General features: G+C 39.8%; 1 protein-coding gene across 4 annotated transcripts in view; it reads left to right on the top strand.

The window, feature by feature from the left end:
* The window catches only part of DOCK1 (dedicator of cytokinesis 1), a 511,572-nt gene that overhangs the window by 391,791 nt on the left and 103,309 nt on the right, over positions 1 to 16,472 (top strand). For all 4 annotated transcript variants that reach the window (XM_042460991.1, XM_042460990.1, XM_042460988.1 and 1 more), the window contains one exon: positions 12,247 to 12,395. In XM_042460991.1, coding sequence (XP_042316925.1) covers positions 12,247 to 12,395 — 149 coding nt within the window. The remainder of the gene's footprint in view (positions 1 to 12,246; positions 12,396 to 16,472) is intronic.

Here is a 16,472-nt window from a genome sequence, read left to right as displayed (position 1 = left end):
GGTTATTTCCCTCCACTTCCATATTCCCTTTGTAAACTAGGGATAGGATGCTTCTGTCAAAAAAACAGATGCCGAGTGCTCCACAAGGCCTCTACTTTTGTTAGTTAGCCTTTTCTAATTCAATGCAGTGACACCATCATGCTGGATTGAAATAATTTGCCAGTTAACAGTTACCAATATGACTTCAATTTCTGCTTCATGAAGCATGCTGATGCAGCAGTAACCTTCATTTATACTGGACCATCGAGATCAATAGGCACCTTTCTGTCAAGGATTTTGGAATGCATACAGTCATGTATTCATGACTAGGGACTATACTCTTTGATTCTATGTTCTATTCTTCAATCATTATGTCTACCTTAAGCAGAGAAAGACCTTGTGCTGACTGTGGTCCATGAAACATGATTACTGGAAATATGATTACTGGTAATTGATGGATTTTAAGTCTGATTCTTTGCTGAGCAACCAAACATGCATTTTGGGTTAGCAAAAAATGAAGTGATGGTGAAAATAGTGGATAAATCATCTGGCTGGGATTTCCCAACATCATACCAAATAAAACATTAGTCCCATGAAATGAAGTTACCAGGATAATACCTAGTTCTCAACACACAAAATGGAAAGCATCTAAAGAAGCCAGGGATCTTTTAACGGGGAACATTTTGAGGAGACCAGAGTTAAAAGGAACATATATGGGAAACAGAAGGAAAGGCACACCAAAGATGAATAGAAATGATCAACTAAAGATTGTAGCAACCAATCCATGGAGCCTACAGCTAGAACAAACTTAGATATCTGAAAAATGCTAAGGGGGAAAAATGGTTATGTTTGCAACAAGAGTATAAAAAAAAGAAAAGATGGGGGGGGGGGCTGATGACAGAGGAGGCAGATTTGTTCTGTTGCTACTTTGCGTTAGTCAATGTCTTTCACAAGGAAAACTGTGCTTGCCCTCACAAGAATCTGATTATAAAGAGAGGATTTCAGTAGTTCCTATAGAAAACCTATAAACATCTGTCCTCATCACATCCATGACCCAGTAATCTAGGGGCTTGTAACATTACAATAGGTCCAAAACACACCGTAGAAATAATCTAGTTTGAGATTGCTTTAACTGCCCTGGCTCAATGCTAGAAAATTCTGGGAACTGTAGTTTTGTGAGACATTTAGCGTTCTTTGTCAGAGAGCTCTTGTGCCACCATAAACTATAATTCCCAGGATTCCCTAGAATTGAGCCAGGGAAGTTAAAGCATTCTCAAACTGGATTATTTCTACGGTATATTTTGGGCTACAGTTTCCATCTGCATGGGTTCTTTTTATCTGTTTGAGATCTTTCCTGTTTCTCATTGCACTACTGGCTTCAAATCATAGTTGTTGGTTAACTATCTGTTTCTACAGCCACCAGCTAAATGGACAACCCACAGTGGTATCTTTGGGTTAGGTTGGAGTATAGTGATGTTACAAGCCCAGCAATAAGCTCATTCATCAAGGGCAGCATATTTTATCAAGCCATGCAAAAGATTTTTTAACACTCACAACGAAACGATCAACAAAAGCATGCCATGAACTGACATTTGATACAAACCTACTCTGCCTGAACATTGTCAGTCCACTTATAATTAGTTAACAGAAAAGACCATTCTGGATAAAATGTGAACTTCAGAGCAGCCTGCAAGCAATTGCATATTAGTGCTGAAGCCACAGAAAATGAAGTGTTAAATTTGCTCCTGTGCCTGCCACACTTTCTGAATGTGTGTGGGAGGAATGTGAATGTGAAATCACTTGTTTCATTGGGCTATGCCAAACAGTTGGAAAAAAGGACAGTCTAGTGTCAAATGCATATTTATTCATAGTTCTTAAGACTATTTCATTAAGCAGTGATGGTTGCTTGCTATACTGGAGCCTCATGATATACACGACTCAAAATTTCTAAGAATTATTGACAAGTTGATGACTTTGCAAGATGTACTTTTAATGAGGGGAGGCTTATTGGAGTGATATTGATAAGTCCTGTTCTCTACCTTCCTCTAACATTGTAATACAGGCTTCCCCAATCTGGGTGCCCTCCAGATTTGTTGGACTGCAACTACAATCGTTCCCAGCCAGCATGGCCAAATGCATCTTGAAGGCACCAGAATGGGAACAACTGCTCTAATTGGTATACCACACTGGCAAAGATATGATAAAAACAATATGACTGTAGCGGCTGAGGGATTTGAGATGCTCCAAATGTCTTAAGAGATGGGAAAGAATGTCAGTGGTAATGGAAAATGATTTCATTTTAATGTGCAAATTAAGGCTGCTATCCTGCATGCAGTTAACCGACACAAAGGCCCATTGATTTGCAGAGGTAATTAATTGCAGGATTGCAGCCTGTGAATTTAAATTACTGTGTTTTTATTCATGTAGGAAATCCACAGCATACTAATGACGATATGACTTTAATAGCCTCTGTTTTCCGGCAGACTAAGAGTAAATTTTAAACTGATAAAATGGTTACTAAGAAAATATAATAGGCTTCCTGGTATATGAGCTCAATTACATTTCTCTGCAGAATACTGAAGAATCCTTTAGAAAGGTTACATACAATACTGTATGGTGTGAATGGTTAGTTCCCATGGAAAACAATTTGTTGATATTTCACCTCAAAATTGGTTTCAACTTACGGTGCTCTTGTGAATGAGTTTTCCAAAAGAGGTGCGTCACATACAACTCAGTTCAAGTCTTGTGAACTCAGTACTATGGCTTTCTTTATTGAGTTAGCCCATCTGTAATGTGGTCTTCCTCCTTTCCTATTGCCTTCCACTTTACCTGGCATTATCACCTTGTCCAAATAGTCATCTCATCTCATGATGTATCCAAAGAACAATAGCACCTGTTTAGTCATTTTTATTTCTAGTGAGTTATTCATCTTTTTGGCAGTTCATAGTATCTGTAGAACTTTCTTCCAGTACCACATTACAGTGCATTGATTTTCTTCAAACCAGCTTCCTTCACTATCCAGCTCTCACTATTGTACAAAGAAATCAGAAAGCATACTGTAGATGCTGAATTTTGAATGTAGCTTCATGCCAGCCTTGGGATTGCGGCATCTGGTCACCACAGTCCTGCAGCAATCGGGGTAGGAGCAGCCTTTGGCTCCTTCTTCTATCTGCTCAAGGCCTAAGTTTTCTTAATTTTCAACTATAACTCCATCTTTCATTTTCTTCCTTAACTTTCATCAATAGTAATTCCAAATCTTTGCTGTTTTCTGCTAGCAACATGGTGTCATCCGTATATCTTACATTTTTGGTTTTCCTTACCACAACTTTCACACTTTCTTCCTCCAGTCTAATCTCATTTACTGTATGACATGTTCCATGTATAAATTAAACAGGGTGATAAAATGCACTCTTGCCAATTGAAAGCTGTTCTGTTCCTGGAAAATGAAACACTCCCCTACAGTAAGAATCTTAATTATAAGTAATTGAATAATATTAGTACATAGTACATAGCACCTATAACTTGTTGTCTTTTAATGGAACAGTTTATATTTCTAGATATGGACTCTCTCTCTCTCTCTCTGCCTTTTGGGTAAGGGATCATTGTAACCAGTGGCAGAGGGAATTGGACCTTCATGTGGCCACTTTACATTTTTTTTAAAAAATCCCTTGAGCAGTAGGCTGGTGGCCCATCTATGTTGAGATCTACTTTTTACCTGCCTCTGCTTGGTGAACAGGGTTTAATTTAGCTCTAGACACCATTTTTATTTATATACAATATGAAGGCTAAAATAGAATGTACACAGAGCAGCTCTTGATTCACTATTCAGAGCCAGCAGCTTATGCATCCAATTTCATGCTGATCCCACCCTTAACTATGTACACTGTGCTTGTACCTTACATCTGAGGTCCCTTTCCCTGCCTTAAAGGTACAACTTGACTTTTTTGCAGTTTGTGTAGAAGCTGCCTTCTGAAAATACCTAGGTCAATGTAAGCCCATCACCCTAAACCTGGAAGGATGAGATAACAAGAAACATATCTGACAGTATACAGTATATATAGCTTGAGGAAGAAGGAGATAATCCCTAGCCTGTCTTCCAAAATTAAGCCCCATCGAGGGCTGCTCCTTGAGTAGGGTTACCATATTTTGAAAAGCATAAAGGGAAGACCTTGATTACTTCAAACCATCTCAATCACTATGGCAACTCTCATTTTAAATACTTCTACTATACAAGCTGTAATTACTGCTACTTGAAATATGTCTAACTTTCATTGTATTTAAATAACAACAATTCAAATTGATTATTTACCAACATTTAGCACTGTAATACCAACACTTGATCTGCTTACAGTTGAATTTTCAGTTGAAAATACAGTTGCTTTTTCAATACCTAACTAGCTATAAAATGAAGTGTGCTCAAATTCACAACTTATATACTAAGGGGTGGAACATATGGGCAAAATAAAGCAGTTTCTAACCCCTTTAAAGGTGGAGTAAACACGCCTCCAAAGCATGCTGAAACTGAACCAAAGCTGCACTCCGGGGCAAAAAAAACCCAGAGCAAACAGAACCCAGGATAGTTTGGCTTAGTGCAGAAGATGCTTAACTTTATGCTTGCATATAAACATCCCTAAGTGAGTTGCATATAAATGCCCCTAGGAGAGTGTGAGGGTACGGTAAAGCAAATAAATGAAAGTGACCTAACTCACATGGGTTTAATTACAACATACACAAACCAGACAATTCAACAGGGTGAACGATGGTCTCCATAATTGTGCTATGGCAATGTATTACATGCCGATGCTTTGATGCCCTGTATGGGTGAAGCATCGCATGTGAAACTGTGTGGCTGCTCAAAGGGGTGGCCATCCAATGAGATGGCATCTATGCGAATGTGGCAGGTACTTGGGGGTAGCCTGTGGTGTGTTTGTGTGATGGTGTGCATTTTTGGTGGGGAGGCAACAACAAAAATCCAGCTGTGTTTCTTGACACTATGCCGTGTGGTTGGGCCATGCACATTTGGCCTGTCTTAAGAGTGGGCTGTGCAGGCAGTAGGCTTTTGACCCGCTTTGGGAAAAAGCAGGACCAAGCCTCTTTTTCCTGTCCATCTGTTCCAGGCCTAGGAAACACGTTGTTATATTAAATTTCTGTATCTCTGCAAACAGAAACAATTTATTCATGGTAATTGCAAGTGCAGTGTTCTTCCTCTTCTTTCTGACTAGCCCAAGCACACTTTTCTGTAGATCTTACTCTTTTCAACAACTGCTTATTGCCTAAGAGATGGGTACAGATTTTTTTGCAAGTAGTATGCCCATAGTTGTATTGGACTAGCAATATACTTTGTTGAAGTGCCTAACAAGGCCTAAAGCACAGAGACTCCAACATAGTCCAGACAAGGCAACCAGAAAATATAAGGGAGGGGGGAATTAGGAAGCAAAATCCCTGAGATAAGTCAAGGCTCTCAGCAAAAGCTACGTTTAGGTTTGGCTACACCTTCTCTTTCTTCCTCTTCCAACAGCCACTTCAGATGGAAACCAGTGAGTCACTCGGTAACTTGCACTCCACTTTAACATCTCACTCTGGTGCTCCAGAGGAGTGATGGTTGTGCAAAGCTCTCTTTGGGGCTGGTACTGGGACTTCCCTGAATGTTGAGGAGCTACTCGGAGTCCTTATCCCCTGAAATCTCATGATGACAGTTATTGCAAGATTTCAGGGGAAAGATCTGACCAAAACTTCTGCCAGATCCTAGGCAAGGACGTAGCCGGGGGGGGGGGGGGGGGGGGGGGCCGGACCCCCCCCCATCAGGCCCTGGGGGCATTCAATCTCCTTCCTCCCCCCTCCCCTCCATTAAAACCACTGCGAGGGAACAGAGGAAAGACAAAACAAAAGTTCTTCTTTTCCCTCTCCGTGGCTTTAATGGAGGGGGGAGGGAGGAGGAAGAGAGGGAGGGGGAGAGAGACAGACAGAGAGAGAGAGAGGGAGAGGGAGTCCCTATGACTCGCTTTCGTTTCTTTCAGAGTCCAGCTTCCACTCCTCCTCCTCCTCCCCCCCCTTCCTCCCTCAGGGAGAACTGAAGAAAAGAAAGAAAAGGTGACTTCTAACTTTTAGCTGTTATATCCATGTGCAATATAGTACAATAATAATAATAATCCCTTACCCAAAATGCTGAGGATTAGATGTATTTTGGATTTTGGAGTTTTTCAGATTTTGCTATATTTATATACAGTATTATGTCTAATGGGATATTATACTTCGAGATGGGATCCATGTATGTTTCATATGCATCTCATAGACATAGACTGAAGGTAATTTAATGCATTATATTTTTAAAATAATGTTGTGCTTCTGTACACTGAGCTTCAGCAAAACCCTGAGACCACTATGCCTTGTATAATTCAATAATTCAGTCATTGATCTAAACCTTCAGGATTTCCAAGTTTCCTTGAGTTGGGGGTCAGACCAGATGCTCTCAGGGTCAGTTTGGGGTTTTGGAAGTCCAGAGAAAGGAGACTCAGGCTCTACTCTGGATATTTCTCCTGAGAATGGACTCAGGTTTTCAAAAACAGTCATTTCTGGATTTTTGCAACAACAAAAAAGAGGTGGGTCTGTGATGCAGAAAGGCAAGAGGCTTCCTTCCAGCCTTTTTTTTTCTCTTTTTTAAAAGACAAATAGAATAAACTATAGTTAGCTGGCCCTTTTTCAGCATGTCAATGGGGATGCTTTGATGGAGAGTTCCTGCATGGCAGAATGGGGTTGGACTGGATGGCCCTTCGTGGGGTCTCTTCTAACTCTATGTTTTTATGATTAATTAATATATGGAATCAATCTAAGATGATGAATCGTGGCTGTGGAGTCCTATGGCCCTGCTCCAGGCAATGCTAGACTGCAGGCCCCATCATCCAGCAGCACCACAGACTGATGGGAACTGCAGTTTAATAAGGCTGCACATTGCAGAAATAATCCAGTTCAACACTGCTTTAATGCTATGGAAAATCCTGCAATTTGTAGTATGTTTTGTGCCACCAGAGCTCTCTGACAAAGAAGGCTAAATGTCTCACAAAACTACAATATCCAGATATTGTTGTTGTTGTTGTTATTTTCTTATATCCCGCTTTTCTCCCAATATACGGACTCAAGGTGGTGATTTTCCATAGCATTAATCATATCTTTCTACAATGCAGATGGACACCTCCATTACATAATTTGTTGAGGATGCTTTGACTGGGAGTTCCTGCATGGCAGAATGGGGTTGGACTGGATGGCCATTCTTGGGGTCTCTTCCAACTCTATGATTCCATGATTCTGTAGCACTCTGAGCCTACTGTGATTTTAATAGTTTTTAATTGTATAAAGGTATAAAGTCTTATAATGTAAGCCATGCACTGATGGACTATTGCACTATAATTTTTTATTGATTGATTTTATACCCTGCCTTTCTCCCAAAATAGGATTCTCTTAAAGGGGTTTGTTTAATATAAAAAGAAAGGCTTGGAATTAAAAATTATGGTAGATAGATAGATAGGTAGGTAGGTAGGTCTTGGAATTAAAAGGGGTGTGTGTGTGTGTGTGTGTGTGTGTGTGTGTGTATCAAAATTAAAAATCCCTCTTGGAAGTGGGAATGAAATGTGTGGATGCAGCCTGGGTTCGTAACTCAGCTCATATGTTGGAATACAGTGTCTCAAAGCATGAGCAGAGTGTCTCTGAGCATGAACAGAGTGGCTGCCGCTCATTGCTTGAGCAGCTGCACTTTGCTTTATCGAGCTGAATTTATCTGATGTAAACACCTTCAGAGGAAGGACTCAGTTTGCATCTGCACTGAAAAAATAATCCAACTGGCCACTTTAACTGCCCTTGGCTCCATGTTGTGAAATGCTGGGATTTGTAGTTTGTTGTGGCACCTGACTGAACAGGTCCTCAAAACTACAGATCCCAAGATTCCATAGCACGAAGCCATAACGGAAGTTAAAGTGGTGCCATCGAGGTGTCGCGGGTAAACGCTCGACCCTCTTTTTGTGTCTTGGGGGGGGGGCTCTTAGCCTCTCAAAATGGTGGCACTTAGTCTTGACCCCCCCTTCCCAAAATCCTGGCTACGTCCTTGTCCTAGGGGAAGTCATATGAGATCAAAAATCTTACAAGACTTCAGATGAGACCATATAAGGCCTGTGCATGTGGATACCGGCTATTTTCGGCAGACCTTTGCACCCTGCTTTAACTAGACGTGTCTCCCTTCCTTCTCCTCAGAGCTCCACTCCAGAATGTATAAGAAAACCCAAACATTTTAAAAATCCACCTAGATATAAATTTTATTTCTGAAAAAGAGAATACATACAAGAAAAGGCATACATATGGTAGCCCTACCTCAAGGAAGGATATAAGAAATTTCAAAGAGTAGTATTGTGGCTTGGGGCCATGCAGTGAATGCTAGTGGATCACCTTCTCCAACAGTATCCTCTGAAACAGAAAGCAACCTTGAGCAGCTGATGAGACAAACTAATGCAAATTCAAAAGCATAATCACAGTTTCTGGATCAGAATCAAGTAAGCCTCACCCACCTATTCACCATAGAACATTGTTTTATGACTTTATTTCTTACAAATTCAGGGTGTGTGAAATCTCTCACACCAGCAGTCCAACCTGTTATTCACACCCAAGGGATCATTCTCAAAGCAATTTGGCAGCTTGGTCACTTCACTATATCAATTGGCCCCTGTGGAATTGAAAGGTCACCTTCTCTCCTTTCCATCAGACCATTTCTCATATTATCTGGCAGGATAGTTGCTGCAGCCACGTGACTGGTATCCACGGTATGATATTTGAATCTTGAAAGTCATAGGAGATGAATAGGAAGCACAAAAAGAGAACCAACCTCATGCTGGAATGTGTGAAGTAACTTTTCTTCTCACCCCCAGACCCCATAGCTCTCTGTGACATGCTCTGGTGTCCAGCCGTATGAAGCAAGATTACAGGACTTTGGGGGAGGCTGGGCATGAGGAGTTGTAGATGGGAGGAAAAATTACTTCCGTCCTGGGAATCATTCCATTTAGGACCCCCTGTTGTATTTTGGCCAGTGTTATTATCCATATTACTGTTACAGATTACTGTATTGAAGTAACTGTATTACTCACTTCATCTACAGCTGCAGCAACAACTACTTCAACTTCAGAAATTCATTGTTAAATGCTTGTACAAGTAATGACTACAGAACACAAGCAAGACATGCTTTAACTCCAAGGTCACCCATAACTGCTCTTACTCTAACGCTGAACCATATCCTTAAAATGAGTACATCTGAGGAAACTCTTGCTTGTGCTTCTCTGTTCTTGAGTTCTGTGCCTCCCTGAATGATTTGATCTCTCATGAATGCATTCTGGAAGAAGCAGACTGCTGCCACATGGCAGAATTAATGCAATTTGACACCATTTTAACTGCTATGGCTCAGTGCTATGGGATTTTTAGCTTTTTGTGACACTAGAGCTCTCTGACTGGAGGCTAGGTATCTTACAGAACTACAAACCCCAGAACTCCACACCATGGAGCCTAGGCAGTTAAAGCGGTGTCAAACTGCATTAATTCTGCCATGTAAATGTAGCCGTAGTTGACCTATCTTATATTGGTCAATTTTGGTTGGGGGGACACTCCACACCCCACCCAAGGACAGTGAGATTAAATCTCAGATAGCTTTTTTAAAAAAAAAAATTAGGATGAAAAGAAGAGAAAGAGGAGTAAACCTTGTGATTCCTTAGCAGGATTAGGAATCTGATGAATATCTTAGATATCAAATTTGCTGCATAGCTGATTTGTGGTGCTGTATGTTTATCATCTAAAACTGGGAGTTCGCTGACTCTGCAGTTCTTCTAAGCTTTTTTTTTTATTCATTTTTTTCCACAATCCAGTGCGGCAGAATAAAGTAAATTCTGGGTGAAGCTGTCTTCAAATGCTGCAGCTGAACTGATAAGCTAAATGGCCTTCAGGCAGCAAGGGGAAGGAGGAGTGATTTACAGTGTGATTGTACATATTTTAATCTTTTCTAATTGCTTCTTCTTTTCTCTCCTCCTGGTACACAGTTTCTCTTGCAATACATTCATAGAAAGCCATCTTTTCCTTCATTGATTTAAATTTCTGCCAATTAGACCTGTGAGGAAAGGATTAAGTAGGACACAATGTTCAGAAAAGAAGAAAAGAACCGAGGTGTTTTACTGCTGTATTTTCCTTTATTTCTTCTGATGCCCATAAAGGCTTCTCATATTGAGAGAGATTAGAAGGATGCACAAAGAGAATAGTGAATTCTGAAGAACCTAAACACTTTTACTTGTGGTGTTAGTGGTTATTGTCAAGCTGTGATAATGTCCCTTGCATTTCTCATTACAAAGACATTTCTCCCTTGTTTCTATAGCAGTCCCTTGTGGTCACAAGAGATCCATTTTGCTTACACAACTCCCTTTGCTTCTTCCCTTCAGTTCAGTAAAGGGGACAACAGTGTGGGTGTCTTTTCCCTTGAGTGAAATGTATTGGGACATCTGTTTCTGAGGTAGCATTGGTCCAAGGGCATCTTCTATAAAGATTTTTTTTTAAAAAAAAAACTAATCAAAGGTTTAAAATGTGTTGTTATGGCAACATGCTTGTTTCTCACATTTAGTTCAAACACATTCATTTTGCTTTTGCTTTTGAAATTCCATCCCTAAACTGGAAACCTTGTGGCAGAACCAGAACTTCATGCTACTGATTGTTTCGTTGGCAAATAAAGTTGTGTTGCTGTAAATCGTTTTCTGATCTATCGACTCTGACAGTTTTCCAGGCATTGTGGGGGAAGAGGGGGAAACCCAACTGATAACAACAGTAAAATAGAAATTAATCTTCATAATATCGCCATGTTTTTTTAAAAGCAAGGTTGTTTTACTATATAGAATATCAGTGAATATGCTTTGACTGTTAAAGAGTCTGTTTAAAACCAAAAAACAGATCATCATAAAGGGGACTATTATTAACCATGACATTACAAATCTAACGGTGGACTTTACTTAATGTTTTGCAAAAACATTGCCTTATTAAAGCACGTCTATCATTGTTCTGTGTTATAATCTTACATATATACTTACATCATTGTAATTAGCCTGAGTACATCTCATAATGAGGGCACTGCGTGGATCTTCTTTTCCTTGCTATTTTTCATAATTAAGTACAGTATAAATATTAAATTAAATTCTCCCTGTCTATGCATTGCTATGCAGTTAGTTATTATGTTGGCAAAGAATTAAGAATCTCGAACACATTTATTTTAATCGTGAAAACTATAATTTTTGGTGAAGGGTTGCACAGAGTATGAACTACCTATGTTTTTTCTTTGCATTTGCTGTGAAAAGCAAGTCAGGCACAAAAACATTAAAGACTGTTTGCCATTGCATTTTGTGACGCTGAGAGAGTGTGACATACTCAAGGGGTCACCCAGTGGGTTCTTATTCTTGAGCCATTGCTACATAAAAAATACTTAATTTAAAACCTTTTTTGTCATGTGTAAACAAATCACCCAAAATTGGACTTATGCACATGATTTGAATGTTGAAATATGGTTCCTAGGAACTTGACACTGTATGAGAAATTGACCATGACCATAACGTGTATCAAAAGAGAAACCAGAAAGGACAAGTTTGTTGGGAAAATGGTCTCAGTTTATTGACTATTTGAACAACAAGGATGCATTTTGGACAATCCCATTACAGAAATTTTGGAAGGACTTGCTGATAACAAAACAACATATTCTGTTAGAACTTTTAATGACACTCGTAACTGACTAGACTTCAGCAGAATCTTAAAAGTACATTTGTGATATTTATGTGTTAATCAATTACTTATTTATAGCTGTCATTATTGATGTTTTGTTTCAAGATGTTTTCAATAGAAATGTTTAAAAATAATAATTACTCAGAAGTAAGTAAGCCACTAGGCAACATTTTAAGGCATGCAGAAGGTACTTAAAGAGCAAGATATTTAAAAATTAAAAACCATGTTTAAAGGAAGGATATTTAAATTTTACATCTCTTTAAATTAATCTCTGGTCTCTAACAAAAAATGGACAGAACCATACAGTTTGCTGCTAAAGGCAGCATGCAGCCTGTGAGCCACAGCTTGTGGGCCTCTGCTGTATCTGCTCTCCTGTTTATCAGTACATGGCTTTTTCCCTGAGACCTTCATAATCTGAAATCTGCTCTATCTTGTCACCAATTAAGCCCAATTTTCCAAAATTCAGATGCCCTTTTTTTGTTCCTACAGGTCAGCATAAAATCAAGTTCATTCCTGAGATGGTGGGACCAATGTTGGAAATGACGCTAATCCCTGAAACAGAACTTAGAAAAGCAACCATCCCTATATTTTTTGATATGATGCAGTGTGAATTTCACTCTACCAGAAGCTTTCAGATGGTAAGAACAGTTTGAATATAACTACCTATGTTTTTTCTTTTCATTTGCTGTGAAAAGCAAGTATTATGTCATGTCTATATCTTAGGTCTACACAGCCAAGGGATATGACCAAAAACATTGTTCTCACTGACTAATAAAAATGATAGAGGAAGATAGTGCTCCTATTGTCTTGCCCAGTTTTTTCTGGCATGGCAGCCTACTCAAGAGCAGTGACATCACTGGGCTTGGTGTCACCCAATGCAGTAATTCATGGTGTCACCCCCTCATTGACCTCCTCCCATACCACACCATTTGTTGTTGGTGTGTGCTACATACACACACACCAGACAAACACAAATACACACAAACACACCCATACCTTCCAAACAGGCTGGGTGGGTGAGAGAATTTGCTCTCTGCTCTCACTGGGAGGGAAGGAGGGTCTCTCTCCACCCCACTCAGCCACGCACACACAAACAAGCACACCCCCACATTACAGCCAGGCTCAGGGGATTCAGGGAGCCTTCCTTGCTCTCTGTCCTGACTAGGAAGGAAGGAAGTGCCTCTCCTCCCCCTAAACCACATCAGCGCACACACCCATACCTTCCAGCCAGGCTCAGGGGATGGAGAGAGCCCTCCTTGCTCTTTTCCCTGACTGGGAAGGAAGAAAGTGTCTCTACGCCCCCTGAGTGCCATCCCATGCACACACACCCTATCCACCGAGATTCCGCAGGAAGAAAAAGGCTTTCCTTGCTCTCAGTAACCAGCAGTGAGCATGAGAGTTTTTCTCCTCTGCTGAGTACTGAGTATTGGTGCCACCTCACTTAAGGTGTCATTCAGTGCAATGAACACTCCCCGTACCCCCGAAGTGACACCAATGCTCAAGAGGGTGATGTGTTTCACCCTAATTTTGTTAACAAGGCTAATCCCTTTTACAGACATCTCTATTTGATTTATCAACCCATCTCTAGCAGTGGGAATATTATATTTTACAGTGCTTTAGCAAGATTATTTCAATTGTTTTTAAATTTTTATTGCAAAGTTTTAAACTAATTTTATGTATAAGCTGCTTTGGGTCTCTTTCCCTGGGAAAACTGGCATACAAATGAAATAAATGAATAAATATTGAAGTACCTTTACCTTTACCCTCTAGTGAGCCATATCACTGGGTTGGTTGGTTGGTTGGTAGGTAGGTAGGTTGGTAGCCCTTTCCCCAGCAATCTCTTCAAAGCTTTTCCTAGAATGTCCTCCTGTTCATATGAAAAAAGAAATTAGACAAAAACTATTAGGCTGCTATTTAAATGATCTCCCAGAAACACAATTTTCTAACTTTATTGGTCATATCATCAATTGTTTAAGTTAGGTCTGTTTTTACAGAATTTATAGATTACTATAATATATGAAGGAAGAATTTAGATAGTTCACAACACTTTATTTCTAGGACATGACAAACTTTTATCACTCTCCTCCTCAGACAAATATTAAATTAATGATACCTGTACTCTTATTTCAGTACTTTCTGCTGTTTACCCCAAATGTATTCCCCATCAGATAAGATCTATGCAATTATCTTCAAAGCTAAGTCTATAGCTTAGTCACTAAGTAGAGGTTTATATCATTATTATTTTTTTACTGGGGAATGTTACAACAAGATTTCATTCAACAATTAATAAAACACAAGTTCCTATCACTTTCCTATGGCTACTCCAAAATATACCTGATGTATGGCACACCCACACATAAAATAAAATCTTACTTTTCAATGGATGACTTTCACATGGGTGCACATTGGTTTCATCACACTATTATGACCTCGGGATAACAGTCCCTTGGAAAATGGCTTGTATGAACTCAACCCTAGAGCTGATATGGATAATTTCTCTGTGAATAAAGTTGTTTGTTTTTCATCATGAGAGCTGCCTTCCTCTTTTTCAAAAGCTTCTTGCCACTGCTGGAAAGCAGAATAATAGTCGCAAGTAGCAGTAACTGTGCTAGGCATTTCACCTGTCATGCAAGGATATTTCTAGGAATAACTTGGAGAGGCGAAGAGGGGGGAGTCTGGTCATATTAAGAGCCAGTTTGAACCTGAAGTACCAAAATGACTCCTCTTTATCTTACAGTTGCATTCTACATTTTCTTTAGCTGTGCCTTCTGGGCATCCTATGAAAGTGATCCCACAACTTCTTAATTTTGTGAAAAAAAATCCATTCTTTTCTCTTTGTTTTTATTCTGTTGCTTCAGACACTATCCAGTTGTGTTTCTAGTTATTCTATTTCTTTCAAAGAGCTTGTTCACAAAACTTAGTGGATACACAGGCACTCCTTTTATTTTCACAACAATGGATGCACTGATGCTTAGCTGAATGTCACCCAGTGCATTTCTTGGCTGTGTGGTGATTTGAACCTGTGTCATTCTGTGGACTGTCGCTTATATGATATTTTAAGGCCATGAAAAATATTTTGGCTTCCTTTCCTTGTCCTAATTCTAGCATACAAATATATTTTAAAACAAGGAATGGAAATGTTTTATGTCATTGCTGTGTTCTTTACAGTCAAACTGGGAATGTGACTACTTTAATCAATACTCTTCCTGTAATCTTTGGATAGGTAAATATTGGATATATAAAGCTTTGTCCCAAATAATTAACTACCTGTGTTATATACATGACTTTCTGTTAACTCTGCTTTTTCACAGTGATGTTTGTGTATGAACTGTTTTAATGAAAATTAATGTATAGAATATTTTTGTGAGAGGAGTACAGCTGGATGCCCAAATACCCCGAAGACTTCAGATTTTGTCTAATCTTGGCAGCTACCATATATACTTGACTATAAGTTGACTTCAAGTATAAATGGGGGGCAGGCTTGGGGGCCAAAATTATGGATTTTGACATGACCTGTGGAAAAGTCGAGGCATTTAACAAAGGATCTAGCGGATGAAACAAAGGAAAACAATGCCAAAAAAATACAAAATTCTAACAAGTATTTTTGTGCTCGTACTAAAGGCTGGATGGATGAGTGAATAGAGTGGGGTCAGTGCTTCCAGGACAGATTACATTCTTGCTTATCACCAGGGGATGATTCCTTTTTAAAATAAAAATTAAAGTACAGTACTTACTCGGATAAGTCGACTCAGCTTTTTTGGGTCAATTTTTTTGACTAAAATTTTTAGACCTATACATGAGTATATACTGTAAGCTACACAGGGTCAGGTCTGGTTAGTAGTTGGGAGAGAGACCACCAGAGAACATCAAGTGTTGTAAGCTGTATTCAGAGGATGGTAATGGAAACATCACCTCTTATGAGCACTCCTTGCTGAAGAAAATCTTATGAAATCCATAGGTCACCGTAAGTCAACAGGTGGCTTGAGGGCACATGCATTACATTATATTAGTACAGCTGGAGTGTTGTATACCAAATGTAAGATACACACAACAAAAGAGATCTAAATCTCAGGGCAAATCCAGATACAGAAATGTACAGCAATCAGGTACGTTGATTCACTGTACAGCCAAAAGTTACATAGCATTTGTGTCAGTGTTTATAATGACCGTGTGTGTGTGTGAAGAAACTCTTCCCAATAATACTAAATCTCAGTGAGAGACAGAACTGAGTCATAAGCAGCTGCCAGAGTGCAGCCAGGAGTTGTGCCTGGGCAGTTATTGCTATGAGGTCGTCAGAAAGCAGGGAGTCTTATTTGTCCTATTTCAGGAAGGCCCAGAGCTTAGAAAAGTTACTTTTTTGGACTGCCGTACCCAGAGCTCCCTAGCTAAGATGGTCATGTTAGCTGTGGAGTTCTGGGAACTCTAGTCCCCCCCCCCACCAGCAACTTATACAATATTAGAGTTCCTGGTGGCCAGTCTAGATGGGTTGGGCCAGCTCAGAAACTGATAATACTGCATAAGACAGTGCTATTGAGAGTGGTAGGTCCTGGACTGGTACCAGTCCCTAGCAAGTTTCCAGGAAAGAAAGAAATAGTTGTACACAGGGGCTCACAGGGGGCACAAATTTAGACACCATTTTGTCCGCTGCGGCTTGCCTTACACATAAGCTCAAATCTGCGTAAGGCAAGCCCACGTATAGCGCAGGAATGCTGTAC

The sequence above is a fragment of the Sceloporus undulatus genome, chromosome 3 (genome assembly GCF_019175285.1).
Source record: "Sceloporus undulatus isolate JIND9_A2432 ecotype Alabama chromosome 3, SceUnd_v1.1, whole genome shotgun sequence".
Classification (NCBI taxonomy): Eukaryota; Metazoa; Chordata; class Lepidosauria; order Squamata; family Phrynosomatidae; genus Sceloporus; species Sceloporus undulatus.
Note: the sequence above shows the minus strand (reverse complement) of the source record. Positions and strands in the feature narration are given on the sequence as shown.